Here is a 22,104-nt window from a genome sequence, read left to right as displayed (position 1 = left end):
TTTTTCCTGTACTAGTCTTCACACTACTAACACAACTTTTGTACATAGCTTTTATCATTTGCACTTCCACTTTGATAACTTGCTGTTTTCCTTAATATGTCCCATACCAACTGTCTGGGCACACTGTCATAAGCTTTCTCAGTGTCAATAAATGTCATCACTATGTCTTTTCCAAACTCGCATATTTTCTCCATCATATGTCTTAATGTAAAGATCAGGCCAAACGTTGATCTGTCTTTCCTAAAACTATACTGTTCTTCTTACATTTCTCCTTCTAGCTTCCTCCTCAGTCTTCCTTCCAATACTCTCTCAAATATCTTAGCTACATGGGCAATAAGGGTGATCCCTCTGTAGTTATTACATTCCTTTTTATCACCTTTTCTTAAAATATTGGGACAATTAAAGCCTTTCCCCACTCTTCTGGGATCTCTTCCTTCCTCCAGATTATTCTAAATAATCTATACAGTCACTGTAGCCCTATTGGTCCTGCTGCTTTTATCATTTCCGTAGTTACCTCGTCCACTGCTGCTGCTTTACCGCTCTTCATCTTTTGTATGGCTTCCTATATTTTTTAACATTGATATCTCATTTTCTTGTCCTTCTTCTTTCCGCATTGCTTCTTCTTGCTCCTTCTCATCTACCAGTTCACTGTATTTAATATTTAGCAATCCGAGAAGTATTCCTACCATCTTTTTAGTATGTCATCGCTTTGCTTCAATATCTGCCCTGTTTCAGTTTTTTCAAATTTTGTATCTTCCCTATTTCATAAACTATTCTTCAACAAACCATACAAAACCTTTTTACTTCCCTTTATATCCTCCTGTAAAGTTTCTGTGAAACTTTCCCAGCTCTTCCATTTTTTTTCATGTACTATTTTCTTACATACCTTTTTGGCTTTCTTATATTTCTGCCAATTCTCTTTACTATTGCTGCCTATCCACTTCCTCCAAGCCATTTGTTTCTCTTTAACTGCTTCCTTTATCCTGCTGTTCCACTAAGGAGTCTCCTTTTCCTTTTTCCTCCCTGATAGTCTTCCACAGGTGTTTACTGCACATTTTACAAATCCATTTCTGAAACATGCCCATTCCTCTTCCAAACTTTTCACATCATCTTTGGGAATTTCTTTATTCAGATCCTCTTGAAACTTTTCCCATATCTCTTTCTTTTTTAACTTCCATCCCTTTATTTTTCTTTCCCTTTTTTCTATTAACTTTGTTATTTTACCAAGTCTTAATTGGCTATCACCACTTTATGGTCTTCTTCGCAATCTGCTCTTGGCATTGCTGTCACATCTTCCAGCTCTCTACATTTCTCCTTCTCCACCAGAATAAGATCAATCATTGTCTTTCAATCTCCTCAACCATTTTCTGAGAGTCCTTTTTTTCTAAACCACATATTGCTAACAATTAATCCATTCCTTCTACAAAAATCTATTACCAAATCTTCTTCTTCTTCTTCTTCTTCTTCTTCTTCTTCTTCTTCTTCTTCTTCTTCTTCTTCTTCTTCTTCTTCTTCTTCTTGGTTTCCATAACTATAGGGGCCAATTATCTCTTCATTTCCCTGTCTGTCTGTTCCAACATGTGCATTCATGTCTCCCATTATTACAACCTCTTTGTCTTCAATACAACTTTCCAGTTCTTCTAGAAACTCTTCTAAACATTCATCTGCATTCCCCAATTGGGGTGCATAAACTTGTATAAAATCCTTGATTCCACTCTCAAGTCCAAGTCTAACTTTAATTATCCTGTCACTGATCTGGTCAATTTTGTCCACATATTGCGCTAGGTCTTCTCTCAGTATAACTCCAGCACCATTTGTTGCCATCTTTCCTCCACTCCAATATAATCTATATCCTTTCTTCAATTCATTTTGACCTTTCCCCTTCCATTTTGTCTCACTCATTCTCATCATTGCTATGTCTTTCTTTTAAAAAACATGCTTCCTATTGCCAGAAAAGAGAAATAATTGAGCTTTGATAAGAACCAAATGATGGATAAAACGGGAATTAATAACAAGGTTGAAAATAAATACATCACAAGGAAATTAACATTTCAAGATGAGGAGAACTTAAAAGCATTACCACAAAGTTCTATATCTGTCGTGAGGTGGCAACATTACCGAATTTGTAATAGTATGTAATAATAACAATAATAATAATAATAATAATAATAATAATAATAATAATAATAATAATAATAATAATAATGTTATTGGCTTTTACATCCCACTAATTACTTTTACAGTTGTCAAAGATGCTGAGGTGCTGGAATTAAGTCCCACAGGAGTTCTCTTACATGCTAGTACTTCTACCAACGTGAGGCTGACATATTTGAGCACCTTCAAATACCACCGGACTGAGCCAGGATCGAACCTGTCAAGTTGGGGTCAGAAGGCCAGCATCTCAACCGTCTGAGCCACTCAGCCCAGCAGTTTGTAATCGAAGATTCCTTGTTACATTGGGCTAGCTCCATACCGTGGGACACAGGCAAACACTGCAGTTCAGAAAATTTACATGGCGCTTACAATGAGATTATGAAAAACGTTTGCCTGCTTTTACCAATTTTCTTTTTTTTTTCATAGCACTGAAAAATGCTAATGAATTTATCAAAAATGATTGTGCATACCTTATTACCTCATAGTAATTATTTATATATTTATAAAATAAATATGTAGGACTGCCTGGAAGAACTCCTATATGAATTTAAACTTAATAAAACCTTTCGAAACAATACACTTATATGGCTGATCCCTACCCCATAACCAGGCCAAAACTCCCCCACCCCATGGAGCAGGAGCTCAGTGGAAAGATGTATGTCTGCAATGAGAAGAAAACAGAGAGTTAAGCATGCTACCACCACATCCAAACAGTCACCCTCGTACTTACACATGAACCTTTTCAAGAAAAGACTCCCAGAACAATGCAACAGATCAACCAATAACCATGCAGGATTCCAAAACAGGGCAGCCTAACACCCCCCTAACTCAAGGGTGGAATATTCCACACTCTACAATTAACAAAGAAATACTGAGAACAAAAGTTCCTTCTAGCACTGGAGAGTTGGATTAAATGAAGCGCTTGACTTCCCATAGGATGTTCTAACAGTTCTCTTCAAGAAACAATCGTCTCGGAACCATACAGAAGTACTGTTCGAATGATTGTATTGTAGATAATCATTTTTGCATTCCTTGTTAAAAACTTGAAGCCTAATATAGGGCTCATAGAGTAAAATGCTTTATTTGCATTCTTAATTCCAGCGTGGTGTTACTGTTGCCTTCGATTTTGCTCATCGATTAATACACCAAGGAATTTCTTTGCTGCCATCCCATCCAAAAAAAAAAAAATTCCATTCCCACAGTTTATACACTTGGTACACAAAGTACAACACATACAAAACCATTTAACCCGTCCTCTCCAATACTGATGAGCAAAGAAAACCTTTTATTTTTAGAGTCAGAAATGATCTTTTGTTCAATGCTCTGGTTGAGTGTCAGTGTTAGTTTCCATCAGAGTTTGAATCTTCCTTGTAGGGACAAACAGGGAGGGATAGAGGAGTAACACCACTTTATTATTATTATTATTATTATTTATTTTCCTTAAATTGTACATGTACAATTTAGGGGTGGTAGATGGAGAAAGAGCAAGCCCCACATACACGGAAGTGCCTCCATCTCCACATGTGTACATAAACTCTACTGAATATTTACATACAAACTTATGTAGACAATGTTAAATTTACATATTTACACTACAAACACTGTACCCTTAGAATAATAATTATCTTGATTTATCCTGAAAATATTAGAGTAAGAACACCCAGCCATTTATACTCTCACTCAGACCCCTGTATACACACTCATTCACAACCACTCACACCCACGCACGCATACACATTCGCCCACATACACCTGTACTTGCACCCATCCTTCTTGCAATTCTAATTTATACAAGTTATATACATCACATATAGGTTTATATTTACATATACATTTTCTTTACTTCGCGGAGGAAGTGAGGAAGAGGAAGTAGCTTTACCTCAGATGGTATAAGGTTCCACGTACGAGCAGCCCTTGAGTAAAACCCATTTAAATATGAGGTTGATCTAGCGAAGGGAGGGACAAGAGTAACTCCTTGGCCTCTTTTAACAGAGCGGTAATTGAGCTGCAGGCGGTGGAAAGGGGAGAGGTGTGTGTGATCTGTCAGGGATTTCCTAAGGAAGGCTACATCTATTTGTGTACATAGCGAGTTCACTGGTGGCAATGACCTGGCTGTGTTTAAGGGGATGTGTTTGTTAATTAAACGTTCTGCTCGTCGCTGGATACCTTCTAGTTTCCTCATATTTTCCGTTGTAGTTGGATGCCAGGAAGGAAGGCCATATAATAGTATGGGTCGCACAAGGGAAATATAAGCCGTTCGTAGGGCTTTACTTCTTCCTCCCGAGAGACATCTACGGACGAAACCTAGCACCCGGTATGCCTTACACCTCACTTCCTCCACGTGTTTATTCCATTTCAGATTGTCCGTAATGTGAATACCGAGCAGTCTGATGGAGTTAGAAGTCGGCAGTTGGATTCCACATAGAGTAGGTTGGTTCGGAGTGGTTGTTTAGCTCTGCTTAGTCTTATATATTTACAATTCTTAATATTTATATACAATCTATTTACCTCACACCACAGAGCTATACTATCCAGATCCGATTGGAATTGTACAATATCATCATTGTTTTTCATGGCTCTGTAAATGACTGTGTCATCGGCATACTGCGCCATGGTCGAATTTACACAATCCGGTAAGTCGAGAGCATAAATCATGTACAGGAGGGGCCCTATCACACTGCCCTGAATTACTCCAGAAGTAATTGTGGTTTGGTCTGATTTGGCTCCTCCGTACACAACACATTGCGTTCGATCCACCAAAAATGACCTCAACCATAACAGCAGTTTACCCTGAATGCCGTAGTTGCTAAGTTTTAACAGAAGTCTTTGATGTGACACCTGGTCAAAAGCTTTGCTCCAGTCCAGAGTCACACAGTCTATTTGTGAGACATTAGTCTGCTCCAAAGAGAACTGCCAGTCATCAATGACTTTTGTTAGAAGTGTTGTGCAGGATTTTCCCGGAATGAAGCCGTGCTGGTTTGAGTTCAGCAGGTTTCTCTCCTTGAGAAAATCCAACATACATTTAGCAACTAGACGTTCCATACATTTACAGACCCCTGATGTTATAGAAACTGGCCGGTAATCATCTACGTTTTCCTTATCTCCATCTTTGAAAACTGGCACTACGTTGGCTTCTTTCCACTCCAAAGGTACAGACCCGGTATTAATGGAATAGTTGAAGAGAGCGCAAAGCGAGGGCGCCAAGGCGACTGCACAATTCTTGAGAATTCTTGCTGGCACTCGGTCCGGCCCGGTCGCGGCATGAGGTCTTGTTTTCAGAAGGCTCTCCTTTACTTCATTCGTTGAGAAATACAGGTTGGTTAGAGGGAAGAGAGGGGTAGATGTTGTCCTTGAATATAGCATGTTCTCTTCCTCAGTAGGGACGGAGAAGTTACTTTTAAATTTCCTATTGAAGGTGTCTGCAATTTCTTGTGGTGTTGCGACTGCCGTACCGTTATGTTTAAATACAGATGGAGCTCTGTTGCAACCTTTACTTCTGAGAAGAGCCCAGAGTTCCTTGGAGTTGGTGTTGAGACTGTGGATGTAAGAATCGTAGGAATCTCTGATAGATTGTTTAGCCTTGTTCCTAGCCAGCCTGTATTTCTCCCACTCATAATCGGTTGGATTTCTTTTCCATTTCTGGTACAGGCGGTCCCTTCTTCGAATTTCTCGCACTATCTCCTTGGTAATCCATGGAGATTTCCGTCTGCTGGTTATATTTACTGTTGGTGTGGTTTCTTCTACGCATTGAAAGAAAATTTTCTTCCAGTCGTTCCATATCTTGTTTATGTCAGTACTGCCGGTGAAATCTGAGGTGAGAACGGGGAGGCGGTTGGATAGTAAAGTGGATAGATCGTTCCAGTTTGTTCGGGAAAAATTATAAACTGTTCTGGTATGGAGTTTGGGGGATGGTTTTATATGGGTCAGTGTTGCGAGGATTGCCTGATGGTCACAGAATCCAGGGATAGTATTAAGAGATTGGACGGACTGTGGTATATTACTTAGGAAAAGATCAAGGGTTGAACGTGTTGTTTGCGTAATACGCGTGGCTTCGAACATTAACTGATGAAGGAATAAATCATAGAAAGCGGAAAGGAATTTATTGGCGAGGGGGTTATTTGGAACAGGTGCAGCATTTCTGGACCACGTAATTTCTAAGTTGAAATCACCGACAATATAAATGGCATCGTAATTTTGTTGTACATGTTGCACACGCTCGAGAGAGAGGATTAGTTCATCGTTCATTTCCGGCGACGACTTAGGGGCGCGATAAATTGATCCAATAAGGAATTTGCGTTCCAGTTTTATTCTGGAACGAACTTGATTTTCTGCCCTTGAGTAAAACACAGCTAACATTACCATTCATACACAGTTTGCACATGTTAATTAATTTTATGGGAAAGCCAAACTCCATCATGATGTTCCACAGCTCTTCTCTAAGGATTGAATCATATGCCTTGAAGAAATCTATGAAGAGATAATGAATGGACTCCTTGTGTTCCCATACCTTATCATTAATAGTCTTAATTGCAAATATGTTGCCTGTAGTGGATCTGTTACTACAAAAACCATTCTGATAGTCCCCAATAACATTTTCAGCAAACGGTTTTAAATGCTGTAAAAGAATAAAAGACAGAATTTTGTAGGCTGTGTTTACAAGAGATTTGCTACGATAATTCTGGAGTTCTTCCTTATCCTCTCTTTTATGAATTGGGTCAATAAGTGATTCCTGCAATTCTTTTGGAATAACTTCATCGTGCCATATCCTTAGAATGATCTTACATATGCACCGTATTTATGTAATTTTTCTCCACCATATTTAAAAAGCTCAACAGGAATGTTGTCACTACCTGAAGCTTTATTGTTTTTTAAACGTATAATACTTTGTAATACCTCTTGATATGATGGCTCTGGTATTTGTTCTTCTGATGGGGAACTAGATGGTTTACCAATACAGGTTTCTGGATCAGCACAATTCAGCAAGGAATTGAAGTATTGCTTACAGTAATTTAATAATTTGTCCTGATCAGCAATTAAATTTCCAGACTTATCTTTCATAATACTCGATCTTGGTTGAAACCCTTTTTTAATTGTGTTGACAGTTCCATACATCTTGTCGATGTTCCTGTTTCTGTAGTCACCCTGGATTAACTCTATTTGTTGTCTCAGGTGGACATTTTTCTTTCTACAAATTAATTTACTACATTCCTACTGTTTTTCTCTGTACAGTTCTTCAAAATCTAAATTCTTATTAGACTGCAGCCACTTATTATGCCATATTGCCACTTCATTAACTGCATCTTGACATGCTTCTTTGAACCATTTCTTTTTCTTACTAACACCTTTTGGTATTACATTCATTGCTACTGTTGTCATGACTTGTTTTGCACTATTCCACATTCGTTCACAAACTTCATAATTTGTTTTATCAATGTCTTCTATAGGATCTTCTCCCAGAATTTCAAATCTGTTCGTAATTTCCACATTATACTTGGATCTTTCATCCTCCTGCTTCAGTTTCTCAGTGTCAACTTTGCATCTTTCCTCAGTCTGTGACTTACAAGAGGTTTTCAATTTAATTTTAACAGAAGCAATTAACATATTGTGATCAGATCCTATCGCAGCTCCTCTGTAAGCTCTGATATCACTTATGGAACTTCTATGCCTGTTATCAATTAGTACATGATCTATCTGATTAGCAGTCTTACCGTCAAATGAATACCACGTTTCCTTATAGCGAAGCAAAGTGAAGTCATGTCCATACAGGCCATGGAGGCCCCGGGAGGGGTGGAAGGTAAAGGCTTCCACCATCCATTTCCTCAGCACTTGTTGGGCCAGAGTGGTTAGCTCTATACCCGGCTGCCTTTGCCCCCAGGAATTAACCTGGTACTCATTTTTGGTATAGGCTGAGTGAACCTCAGGGCCATGTGCACCTCCGGAAATGGAAAAGTTGTTTCTTAAATTTTATGACTTCCTGATGGAAAATCAAACCCACATCCTTCTGGGTAAACCAAACACGCCTTTACCGCCTCGGCCAGGCAGACCCTACATTTCCTTATGTTCTTTTTTTTCCTAGTGGCTTTACGTCGCACTGACACAGATAGGTCTTATGGCGATGATAGGATAAGAAAGGCCTAGGAGTTGGAAGGAAGCAGCTGTGGCCTTAATTAAGGTACAGCCCCAGCATTTGCCTGGTGTGAAAATGGGAAACCACGGAAAACCATTTTCAGGGCTGCCGACAGTGGGATTCGAACCCACTATCACCCAGATGCAAGCTCACAGCCGCGCACCCCTAACCGCACGGCCAACTCGCCCGATATGTATTTGTTTATGTGGGAAGGTGGTATTCCGTACATTCATGTTTGTGGGTGTAGCGAAATTGATTAGTCTAATGGCATTTTCATTGCTTTCATCATGCAGACTTTCCCTTCCTATTGTTGGCACAAAAATATCTTATTTTCCAACTTTTGCATTGAAATCACTCAAAATCATTTTGACATCATGTTTGGGTAATTTATTCCAGAGTTCTAACAAGTCCTCATAAAAGAAGTCTTTAAAGTGAACATCCTTGTCGTTTGTGGGGTATGGCAGTTCATCAGTGATATGTTAAACCATTTAGAATGTACCCTCAAATAGCATAGTCTTTCATTCACATGTTCAAAGGACAGCACTGATGATAGTAGTGAATTTTGGACATAAAATGCAGCAGCAAATTCATGGGGTCCAGTTTCTTTTCCACTCTTAAAACGTGTATACTTCTCAATGTCCTGTATACTAGAGCTGGGAGCGGAGCGAGTAATACCAATGAGTAATCCGGTTGTAGCAGTAGAGTGCACCACCGATCCCCTCCGCTTACAATTGCAAGTACTTGCGGAGGACCAGAGCACAGTGTAGCGCGCAACACATGTTTAACAAGGGGAGACCATGACGTTCAGATCACAGATTATCTTCAAACTTTGTACACTTTTAGTACTTCATTAGGACAAGGTAATGTGCAAATAGTAAGGTGTACTACTAAGGCGTTTTCGTGAAAATCACAAGGGAATTTTTGGGTCAAATATGTACCGGTGTGTTGCAGTCACGAACATGAGATGACGACAGTCGAGTGATTTGCGTTCAAGCTCCGTAATCGCTGGATCACTGGATCGAGTCTCGCTCATCCCTTTTTTGTTTTTCAACATGGGTCATATTCTTTCATATATATTGCAGGTCAGAGCGTCCAGGTGCAAAGCAGTTCCGGGTACCTTACCCGATTTCAGTGTCAGGTATGAGGGATTTCGCAAATCATGACAGGCATATATTTTCAGGAAAATTTTATAATTACTTGTTGATAATTATAAATAATATATATTTTTGTAGTCTACCTCTGTGGTGGAGTGGTTAGTGTGATTGGTTGCCACCCCCGGAGGCCCGGGTTAGATTCCTGGCTCTGCCATGAAATTTGAAAAGTGGTACGCGGGCTGGAACGGGGTCCACTCAGCCTCGGGAGGTCAAGTGAATAGAGGAGGTTTGATTCCCTCCTCAGCCATCCTCGAAGTGGTGTTCCATGGTTTCCCATTTATTTCTCCTCCGGGCAAATGCCGGGATGTAGGCCCCTACCTAATGTAAGGCCATGGCCGCTTCCTTCCCTCTTCCTTGCCTATCCCTTCCAATCTTTCCCCCTCTCCAAAAGGCCCCTGTTCAGCATAGCAGGTGAGGCCGCCTGGGCGAGGTGCTGGTCATCCTTCCCAGTCGTATCCCCAAGCCAAACTCTCGCACTCCAGGACACCGCCCTTGAGGTGGTAGAGGTGGGATTCTCGCTGAGTCCGAGGGAAAAACCGACCCTGGAGGGTAAACAGATTAAGAACAAAAGATATTTTTTGTAATGATAAACATTAGTAAAGAGCCAAATAACATTGGAAATCCAATAAATGTTCATGCAAATATACCTATTTTCATGATATTACCTTTGAATTGTAATAAATATGAACGAATATGACCAGTGTTGAAAAACAAAATGGCAAGCGGGACTCGATCCAGCGAGCCAACGATTATAGAGCTTGAACGCTAACCACTCGACTACTGCCATTTCGTGCTCATCATCGCAACACACCGGTATATATTCGATGCGAAAACTTCTCTTGCGATTTTCTCGAAAACACCTTAGTAGTACACCTTTCAACTTGCACATTATCTTGACCTAATGGACTACTAAATATGTACAGAGTTTGAAGATACTCTGTGATCTGAACATCGTGGCCTCCCCTTGTAAGAGTATTGTACCTGTATTCAGTCTGTGCTTCTTAATCTGTGTCTATATTTCTTCTGCTTCTTGTGTTTTTTACATAATGCAAAGTATATTAGATAATAATTGTGGCATTAGTTTGATATTTAATCCCATTTTTAGATGGTATTCATGTTTTAGAATATTTAAGGAATTGCATAAATTTTTGCAGAAATTTGTACCACAAATGCCACGAAAACTGTCTGATGCATGACAGTTCTTTGAGATTACTGGTGATAAAAATCAACAAAATGCAAATTTTGTGGCTGCATTTACACGACGGGTGGTGGCGTATCAATTTTGTGGGATTATATCAAGAGGCGTCGCAAGGATGAAATGAGCAGGTCGGCTTCTCCAGCAGAAAACAACATTGCCGTATTCAGCGAAACAGTTAAGTTGTGAAAAAGAGCATTGAATTTACGTTGCCATACCAATAACGTATTTAAACGTGCTGCCACAGTACAGTACATTCACTCGGTAGTTCACTCGGTATAACCGGTTGATGACGTCACAACAACTGCTCCGCTCCGCACCGCTCCGTCCCCACCAATACTGTATACTATTACCTAATAATCTAGTCTCTTGAATTGCAGCAATTCCCACTCTATACTTCTCCAACTGTTGACTGAGGATTTTGAAGGATCCAGGTTTATACAGGGTTCTTACATTCCAAGTTCCTATTCGTAAAGCCGATTTCCATTGCAGGGTCATCATATATTTATATCCATTCTTATTCATCCGAGGCAAATGTGAGATACCAATGTAAGTGGTCCATTATTGTACATTATAAATTTTTCAGCTAACTCATTCCAGGTTGCCAGCATTTCACCCCAGTGTGCTGAGTTGGGCTCATCAATTGGTAAATAGCACACCCACCAAGACGCATGGCTAGTGCATACCGTGGAGGCCACTGCATAGGCTACTTGGAGCTACCAGCAGTGCCAATACACTATGAGAGACTTTGTCTCATTACCAAAAATTGATGCCTGCCTGGCCATCAGATGATACAGATGTTGATTCCAATAGGGAACCTGAAATATTTGTCCCACATGAGTAAATTTATAATACCAATATAAATGGTCCATTATTGGACATTATAAATTTTCCAGTTAACTCATTCCTGGTTGCCAGCGTTTTGCCCCAATGTGCTGAGTTGGGCTCATCAGTTGGTAAATAGCACACCCACCAAGACGCATGACTAGTGCATACCATGGAGGCCACTGCATAAGCTACTTGCAAGCACCGGCAGTGCCATTGCACTATCAGAGACTTCGTCTGATTTTTAATTGATGCCTGCCTGGCCATCAGATGATAAAGATGTTGATTCCAATAGGGAACCTGAAATTTTTCTTCCACGGTATCCACTAGCCATGCGTCTTGGTAGGTGTGCTATTTGCCAACTGGTGAGCCCAACTTAGCACACTGGAGCGAAATGCTGGCAGCCAGGAATGAGTTAGCTGGAAAATTTATAATGTCCAATAACTGACCAACTATATTGGTATTATTAAGTGATATGTTCTGAGCTGTCAGTGAAGAGATGGCGTGGAATGGCATTAGTAGACCAATAAGATTCAGTGGTGTCTCTAAAAGTAGGAAAGATCATAATATGAAGATAAAGTTGGAATTCATAAGGACTATTTGTGGCAAATATTTGTTTATAAGAAGGGGAGTTAGGGATTGGAATACCTTACTGAGGGGAATGTTCAATAAATATCTAATCTCTTTACAATCATTTAAGAAACGGCTAGGAAAATGGCAGATAAGGAATCTGCCACCTGGGTGACTGCCCTGAATGCAGATCAGTATTTATCGATCGGTCGGTTGGTCGCAAAAGTGTATGTGATTTGTCTGAGAGTTGTTGCATTTTTCTCTGTTTTGTGTTGTACATTTTGGTTACTGCATATTACAGGCTCTGCATTACACTGTGTTTCATATTGTATGTTTTGGTTATTGCATATTACAGGCTTTTAACTGATATGAAGGTATTTTCACGGAATAAAAAGGATGATTGGGTAAACAAACCAAATAAATCTTAATTACATTCTCTGCAGAAAGCCTTATCTGTGATTCCAGTTCTTAACTCATTTATTTATATCATTTCTATCATCCTTATCCAGTAATTGATTACACATCAGCCAACAAAGTAGTCAAATTTATTGGTTAAAGTGATCAGGCAAAACATTAAACTTGACACAGAGAAATGTATGAAGTTCAGTAATGATCTTTTACAGAAAATTAAAAACTTTGGGACTCTACATAACACATCACCTAGTAACATTCAACATACTCTCCTATATAATGGCAAAAGACTAGACAAAGTGCACAGCTACCGGTACTGGCTCATATCAACAAACTTCATAGAAACCTACAATACATACCTGAATATGAATCCAACAGATCAGTCAATTTGGTAGGCACCATTTTCATAAACAACTACAACCATCAAAGTATATTCAAGATATTTAAAAAAAATACAATGACTGATACCCTGATCCAAAACAATTCAAACCACCCAAAATAACAAACACTCAGCATTCTGTTTCATGTTGCATAATCTCATCAACACACCACTCTTCAGAGAAAATTACATGAAAGGTCTACACACTATAAAGCAGGGTTGCCAGAAGTACAGCCTTACCCAGAACAATACTTTTTTTCTCCTTTTGTTCCATGTATTGTGCACTCTTTAAACTGTATGCTGATTGTTCCATGTTTCAGAAAACAAATGTTTAAAATCTTGCGATTTAGACAATAGTATCATTGCTACAAAGTGTATGGTTTTGAACAAAGAATAAAAGAAATTCTGTACTCTATGGTTCTGACCAAAGATCACTTATCACTGCCAGTTCCTATCACAATGGCTGTGCTCATTACATCACATCGATTGAGAGTACCATGTCCGGTAATGTACTAGGTGGATCTTGTTCAATTTTCTTTTCTTGTATTGCTTTGTGAGTAGATGTGAGAACATACAAGAAATATTTTCAGTGATGGGGATAAAGTATGGGTTTGAAGAAAAAACAGAAGTTGTATAGATTAATTAGAAATGAATTGTTTGTGACATTCAACTATGATGAGAACTGTAAGAAATTTTGCCAAATAGATTTGTTGAACTAGAAGCTGTTAAGCCTGGCATTTTCAAATGAGAAATACTTGTGAACTGTATGTTTATACTAATTATTATTAGTCTGTAACAAACATCTTACACTAATACATTATTATTTATTAGTTAATATATCTATCCTTGGTCTATTCTTCCATTAAATTGCAGCAGTGATCCATTTTTGTGCTATAAGCTTAAAAAATCAAAGTGTTCCTAATTTGCCATTTGGAAATCTGTAAACCCTACTATCACTTTCTAATGGTTACAATCACAGCAGACTCATACATGAAAAATAAGGGCACACTTAAGTTTGCCTGAAAGTTCTAAAGTTAAAAATGACATTTAGAACAAAGAATTGAATCCAGACAGAGCACCTAAATCATAGATCAGGATGCTGCCAAATTCCTAAAATTGGAAAGAGGTCACCATCCAGCATGTGTGACGGTTTGGTGGGGAGTGTCAGTTGAGAGCATCACATCACTGCATTTCAGTGAGGGGGTGTATATGAAAACATGTGTCATCAGTACTACACTTGTCTGGTCTTTCGAAGTTCAAATGTAGTGAATGCCTCAAATATTATATTGGATAAACTGGTCTAAATTCAAAACGTACACAGAACGAGATGAGAGCATTGATACATAATACAGAATCTGCACTTGCCAACCTCTTACTAGGCACTGAATGTAAATACACACACACACATCAACACAAACACTGTAATTCTCCCATCAGTTCTGAGGATACACTCGTAATACTTTATCTAGTTCTGCTGCAAGTTCTGTCCCTAGTTTTCAGAGATTGCCAGATTATGTTTGGTTTGGTGCATTTGGTGCAGTTTGGTGCACAACAGGGTAACAACATACTCCCATCTCCTGCATGCATGCAGTAGAAAGTCAGCCACGACTTAATAAACATGGCATGGGGAGTCGAAGAGAATCACATTACAATAATTTAGATACAAAGTGTAACAAGATTCCAGTGGAGATTTTTGGTTTGTTGCGACCGCTGCAAATCACAAGGAAATTTTTGTATCGAACTATTAAACAATACTTTGTCTACTGATGACGGAGTTAGAAGTGGTTGGCCACACTTTCTTAGCAGCCGCCAAAGCCATAACCGAAAAAATCAGAGAAATCAGCTCTGTAAGCAAATGGCACAGGAAATGAAAGTACCTCAGTGAATGATGTCACACATCATTATAGAAGACCTTATGCATGGAACATAAAAAAAGTACAGGACAGCGACTGAATGCAGCAAATAAGGACCACAAGAGCCAAGAGAAGCATGCAAATGGCAGTCACCACCAAATTCTCTTCATGGATGAGAAAATGTTAATTGTGAAAGAAAAACTGAAAAGCCACACTGATCAGGTGTATGCTCACAGCCCTCAGGAAGCTGCCAAATTCCTAAAAGTGGAAAGATGTCACCATCAGCATTTGTGATGCTTTGGTGGAGAGTGTCAGTTCAGGGCATCACATCACTGCAATTTAGTGAGTGGGCTGTATATGAAAACATGTGTTATTAACTACATACCAACAATCTGGAAAATGTTGTGAAGCCTTTGAACACCACCTAGTTCATAGGTAAGCAATGATTATTCAAGCAGGATTCAGCAACCCACCCACAAGACAAAGTCCACACAACGATGGCTGGAGAGCAATGTGCCTGAGTTTATCACGACTGTTGATTGGCCCTCAGTAAGCCCTGACATAAATATACTGGTCTATTGCCTGTGGGACATTTTAGAGGAGAAAGCCTGCTCTGAACCTCATTGCAGAATCAAGTCCTTTAAAGACAGATTTGGTGAATGCAGCAGTCTCAATACTCCAACATGTGGTGCATGCAGTAATAGATCAGTGGATGGAGACTTTGAAAAGGTGTATCAAGGCAAAGAATGGACATTATAAGTGATTTGTGCATTGTATACTCTGTGTTGTCTTTAATGAAACAATTTTATACACTGTATACAATGTTGTTGTCATTTCTGTGTACAGTAGCTGCCTGTGTATGAGGGAAGAACATATGGCAACACTAGGTAGAACAACATGGAATACACCCACACACTAATTCTTAATGAACCAATGACTTAAATCACATGCACAAAATGACTCCATTACTGGAATCTTGGTAACAAACATGAGATGTCAAGTGTTACTGTCCCAAGTGCTTGTTGCTGAAGACTACTGTATTAAGATGACTGAAAGCATTTCAACAATGTAACTGATTTATAATCAAAAATAGTAATGAAGTTGGTATAATTTTATAATTGTTTTCATTACTGGGGTTACCTGACTGAGGCTGTAAACAGTGCTCAGTTCACTCGCATGAACGTGAGTTCGATTTCCTGTCAGGAAGTCACAAAATGTAATTAAGAAATGAGAATTCCAGTTCTGGAGCAGCACATGGCACTGAGGTTCACTCAGCTTACTTCAAAAATGAATACCTGGTTAATTGATGGGGGCAAAGGTGGTGAGGTATAGAGCAACCACTCTATTGCACTTAGTGCAGAGGTTACAGATAATAAAAGCCTTTAACTTCCCCTACTCCAAAGGTCTTCATGGCTTGCACAGAGATGGCTTTGCTTCATCATTAGTATGTAACTGATTTAATTATTGAAGAACTGACATATCCAATAACCATGATATTGAGTCTTTCATAATAATCATCATTTGTTAATACACATCAGTGTACCAGTTTTCAACTCATGTTTCAGGCCCTACTTAGTGAAAGGTAATCGCCTCTTCACAGCTTCGGGAGCTCAGTATTACCATTTATTCAACATCAGCTTATGTGGGACAAGTTTAAATAACTCCTACGACATGGAAGGTCAGAGTCAAGAGGTAAGTTCTTAAGGAATTAAAACACACTCAAAATAGTCAGTTTATGAAATAGCTTACTCTAAAGAGAGATAATACTGTATAAGATCGTTTCAGATAAAGTCCTTCATAAGTCGGAGCACTATTGTACCTGGTCAGGGGGCAGAAGAAGATCTCATCTTGTCCACTCAGTCTGTTACCCTAGGAGATGAACTGGTTGGAGTGACAAGGGATGTATCTTTCCTAGACATGACAGTAATAGAAGAATTTATCGATATTGGATTTCCGAATGATCTTCATTTTTATTACTCCACACCACTGTAAGAATTTTGGCACTCTGCTCAATCATTTGGACTCAGATCATAATGATAATAGTACGATTTAGTATTGAATACACTTTTTCTTTAATTCTCAGAGCTACTCGTGCTTGTCCTCAAGGGCGGACAACAGTGATAACTTTGCACTGTGACCCTACCCAGAAAGGTAATGGAACAGTACGACTGCCAACAAAATGCCCTGATGGAACTTGTGATGGTTGTAATTTCTACTTTCTTTGGACAAATGCTGCTGCTTGTCCAGTTTGTGGAGAAAGAGAGTTCAGGTAAGGCTGTCACAGAAAACTGTGGCTTATCTTACATATCTTACATAGATTCTCAATATCTTGTAACATTATCGTTTATTCAACTCATTAAATTATACAGTGTAAGTTATAGTCAGTATATTTCCTTCCATTTGTATAAATTAAAGATAATCATGTAGTGTTTGATATGAGGTTGAATAAAGTAAGAAAATGTCACCCTATTCATTGCGTCATTATGGCTTATCTTACCCAGTAATTATAGTTTGCCTTGATGAACCCGTGGTCTAGGGGTAGCATGCCTGCCTCTCACCTGGAGGACCCAGTTTCGATTCCCGACCTGAGGGCTGGTTTGAAGTCCGCTCAGCCTATGTGATTAGAATAGAGGAGTTATCTGACGGTGAGACGGCGGTCCCGGTCTTGAAAGCCCAGAATAACGACCAAGAGGATGCGTCATACTGACCACATGGCCCCTCGTAATCTGCAGGCCTTCGGGCTGAGCAGCGGTCGCTGGGCAGGCCAAAGCCCTTTCAAGGGCGTAAGTGCCATGGGTTACCCAGTGATTTATCAGAAAATGTAACAAGTACCATACCATCTCTATGACATTTCCTATCCTAAGAATAATCACATCATTATAAAAACTTGAAGGCCAGTCAATGTTTGATCATTCATACTAAATGGGGTAGAGGTCTGTACGAGTTACAAAAAGTCTGTATTATCAAAGGAAATTAAGTTGTTTGACATCGCACCAACACAGATAGGTCTTATAGCAATGACGGGACAGGAAAGGGCTAGAAATGGGAAAGAAGCTGCCATGGCCTTAATTAAGGTACAGCCCCAGCACTTGCCTGGTGTGAAGATGAGAAACCATGGAAAACCATCATCAGGGCTGCTGACAGTGGGGTTCTAACTCACTATCTCCCGAATACTGGATACTGGCTGCACTTAAGCGACAGCAGCTATCGAGCTCAGTGCAGTAATGATAGAGCCTGCCATTGCTTGCTTGAATTTCAGTGTTTGTTCGCTTAGCAAGTCTCTCAACTGCCATCTGAATCTCTACATCATAAACAACAACTTTGCTAGATAGTTGACATATATATAGTCACTTCAGGTTTGTGTCACTAGGCAACTTCAGTCATTTTCAACTGGAAGTTTCAGCCCCACAGCTCCACTAATTACTGCCCATTTACAAAATGCTCTTACCCTTATAGCAGATCTTCAGCTGGCAGTTTTTATCTGGAACAGGTGAATCTTCCGTAAATCTGACTGACACTACTTTCACCTTCACTGTACATGTACTACAGTTCCATGTAGTTGGATTTGAATGCATGTCTGTTGACTATCACAATGAGTGATGACGGTACACTGGCTCAACTCAAGATAAGACCGATAACTCACACAATCAACACACACTGAACTCTCAGCTCACAACTCATAACTAACTACTCAACACAACACGCTCCTTGAGGCGAGGCTACTTTGATATACCTGGTGATGAAGTTCTAGTACCTTTGGGGTACAGTGAGAATATGAGTATTTTAGTTTCACCTTCCAGAAAATTCATGGAGACACCAGATAAAAGGAACAGCAGAAGAAGAGTTTGTAACATGCCTGTAGACCAGCCTGTAGCTCCCCACTCTGTCTCACTCATCCCAACCAGGAATTTCCAAAGGGGGTTTCAAGAAGGCTGAAAGTCACATTACTACATAACATTGCCCCATTCAGAACTGATCATCCCAGTCACCTACCCTCTAAAGATGTTCTTCGATAAGGTGCCAAACAGTCAAGTTGCACCACCTTCGTCTTGCATCTTGAACACTGTTGAATGCAGTAAATGATGTAATTAATTCTCTTCAGAATGCAGCAAGGCCCTTCTCACATCTTCTGGAGGTTGGGAGACAAACCTCTCTTCGTTGTGGGATTATATAAGCTACACTCATTCTCATGATATACTGTAGGGTCCACTCAATGGTCATATTGTGCCTTCATTCGGTACCTTTCTATCCTTAATCTTTTCTGGACAGTGGCCTGTACATCCTCCACCCTCCAGTTTCTTTGCCAGATCCAGGCAGTATTGGTCAGTCCAGATAAGATGGTTCTCAGGTCAGCCCAGTGCTAAATCCAACGGGAGGCAGAGTTCTCTTCCAAGCAGATTTAGGGTTGGTGAATATCGTGAACTGATCTTCATCCAGTAAGGCTGGTTAATTGTCATTTCCCTGACTGGTGTATTTCTCATCCATCCCGATATCAGCTAGACGCTCTTGTCTTCTATGATCTTCAGAGTTCCAGCTCATGTGCTCCTACTTGCTATAATTCCAGAAGGTGGCAGATCCTCGGAGCATTTGCTCATTTATGTCCAGTAGTTTTGGCTCGGCGGTGATGAATCAGTCAGTCAGGACATGTTATTTTACATACGGTATATAGATTTCAGACAGTTGAGAATAGATAACACCATTGTAGCAAATATGCAGCAGTTTAAATAGTTGAGCAGGGCCTAATTACTGTCACAATAATAATAATAATAATAATAATAATAATAATAATAATAATAATCTCTCAATACGTACAAATATTGAAAGTAGCTACACATTTGTATGGTTTGCCTCTTATTCCTAGTATTTTATAATCAGGTTATGTCTAAGTAGAATAATTGTAGTGTAGTTATTATATCAGTTTGTTTCCTGCTTGCATTATTGTTGTAAAATCTTTGTGTAGTATTCTCCTTTCCTCCCTCCTTTCTCTAACATACATACTTTTATTCACAGAATATGCTATTTATTTCAGTTGATATTTCAGTATTTTTTCACATTTCTTTGAAGAGATAAAAGAATGGCTGAAAGAGGCAGGTGTGAGGACTGTGGGTGTGAGGACTGTGGGTGTGAGTGGGAGCTAAGGAAGATGAGGGAAGAGATAGCGAGTTTGAGGGAGAAAATTAGACTTGTAACAGGGGACAGGAATGAAGATAGGTCACCCACAATCAATGTACAGGATACGGTAGATATGCAGGAGGAAGGGGAAGGGAGAAGCTGTGGAAGACAGGTGGTCTAATTTAAGGGGAAGGAAAGGGAGGGCTAAGGGTTTTCCTCAGTGAGTGGACCCAGGAGAGGTATCGGTGAGGAATCTGTATGAGTCACTCTAGGTTACCGTAGATCAGCAGCTGGAAGACGGAGATCAGGGAAGTGTTACAGAGGAGGGGCAGGGCAAGAGGAAAGGGAGAAGTACCAAAGGGAAATGTAGAGAAGAGGATAGGAAGAGGGAGATGGAACAGGGTAGTGGGAGGGAGAGAAGGGAGAAGGAAGTTGGTTCTGGAGGCATCAGGGAAGTTAAGGAAGGCCAGGAGAGGAGAGGATCTAATGAGGAGTGTCAGATCGAGGCTCTGGTCATGGGTGACTCAATTGTTAGACATGTAGGGAAAGTATGTGAAGGAACCAGGGCAGACTGTTATCCAGAAATTAGGTTAAGGCAGATGTTATGGAAAACACTGTAGAAGGGAAGGAAGAGGGTAAGGAGAACATGGTAATTTTCAACATTAGTACGAATAATGTAAGGCAAGTAGGAACGTAGTTGGGGATGTGTCGGATCTGGTTAAGTCAGCATGGAAGTAGTTTAAGGAAGCAGAAATTGTTATCAGTAAGGTACTGTGTAGAAGGGATACTGATCCAAGGGTGATTGGGGATTTAAGTGAGACTATGGAATAGGTATGTGGGAAATAGTAAGTGAGACTTGTAGATCCTAATGGGCAGCTAGGAGATAGGGATTAATGCTCAGGTGGCCTAGACTTGAACCGCAATGGTACATATAATTTATGGGATTTGTTTAGAAGAGTTACAGGGAGGTACATTCAGGGAAACGGAGTGGTCTACTGAGTGGTGATGGCAGTATAGATAAGAATGACATGAAATTGTTAGTGTCAAACTGTAGAAGTATTGTAAAGGAAGATATATATATAATCACCAAATATTGTATCTGGATTTAATCATGGCTGAGAAGTGATATTATGAATGTGAGCATTTTCTCACAGAACTGGAGTGTTTATTGTAGAGACAGGTTATGAAAGATGGGAGAGGGAGTATTCATACTAGTGAAGGGAGAATTTGTAAGCTAAGAAAATATTAAAGATGAGAAACATTAAATTCTAGGTGTAACACTTATCTCTAAAGATAATAGGCAATTTGATGTTTTTTAGCATGTACATGTCTGAAAAGGATGGTGCTGATGCTGATACAGAATCATTTAATAAGATATGATTGGGATATGACACAGAATGGAACGTTATTGTAGCGTGTGATATGAACTTACCAAATATTAACTCAGAAGGGAATGCAAATGACAGAAACAAATGGTTAATAACTTAATATGGGAAGGACAACTGAATCGGGAAGTAATGGAACCAACTAGAGGGAAAAATATTCTAGACCTCTACAAAGAAACTGAAGTCATAGATGGTATAAATGATCATGAAGCTGTTTATGTCGTGGTTAAAAATAAATGTAACAGAATGGAATGTTGTAAAACTAAGATTTTTAGGCAACACCATATGGTTTAAAAGAGAGGCATGAGAAATTTTTAAAAAGCAATTATGACCAATAGAAAATGGGGAATAAAAATGTAAACATCCTATGGGATGGTTTTAAAGCAATTGTTGAGGAGTGTGAAAACAGGTGTGTACCCTTAAAACTGGTGAGCTGTGGTGAGGACCCATTATATTATAACAGAAAAATTAAGAAGGAAGGGCATATTAGAAAGAAATAGAGTTAGGAATGGAGTAAGGAGAGATTTAAGAAGCTTCCAAGGAAATTGAATTTAGTGAAAAAGTAAGCTAAGGATAACATGATGGCAAACTGCCAGCCATATAAATTTCAGGAAGCAATGGAAGGATATGTATAGATACTTGACCTTGGTGTTTTATTCAATTATAACCTATCATTTAATGAATATATTGGAAATGTTTGTAAGATATTATTACAAGGGCTGGGATGCATTACTAGATATTCCAGAGAATTTTCCAACTTAGCTACCATCAGTTACTGTATTTATCTATGTTATGCCCTATATTTGAATACTGTACACCTGTATGTAACCCTTCTCAACAGACCTTTATCCATAGATTAGATTCAGGATAACATGAATTTCTTTGTTTATATTAATTTCAAGCAGGGTTTCCATATGATAATGTCGATTATGCAGCCCT

General features: G+C 39.4%; 1 protein-coding gene across 2 annotated transcripts in view; it reads left to right on the top strand.

Annotated features, from left to right (window-relative positions):
• LOC136862927 (endosome/lysosome-associated apoptosis and autophagy regulator family member 2) overlaps positions 1 to 22,104 on the top strand; it is a 388,733-nt gene that overhangs the window by 258,755 nt on the left and 107,874 nt on the right. For both annotated transcript variants that reach the window (XM_067139216.2, XM_068225816.1), the window contains exons 11-13: positions 16,234 to 16,360; positions 16,454 to 16,656; positions 16,752 to 16,937. In XM_067139216.2, the coding sequence (XP_066995317.2) occupies positions 16,234 to 16,360; positions 16,454 to 16,656; positions 16,752 to 16,937 (516 nt within the window). The remainder of the gene's footprint in view (positions 1 to 16,233; positions 16,361 to 16,453; positions 16,657 to 16,751; positions 16,938 to 22,104) is intronic.

This window comes from Anabrus simplex, chromosome 2 (assembly GCF_040414725.1).
Source record: "Anabrus simplex isolate iqAnaSimp1 chromosome 2, ASM4041472v1, whole genome shotgun sequence".
NCBI lineage: Eukaryota > Metazoa > Arthropoda > Insecta > Orthoptera > Tettigoniidae > Anabrus > Anabrus simplex.
Note: the sequence above shows the minus strand (reverse complement) of the source record. Positions and strands in the feature narration are given on the sequence as shown.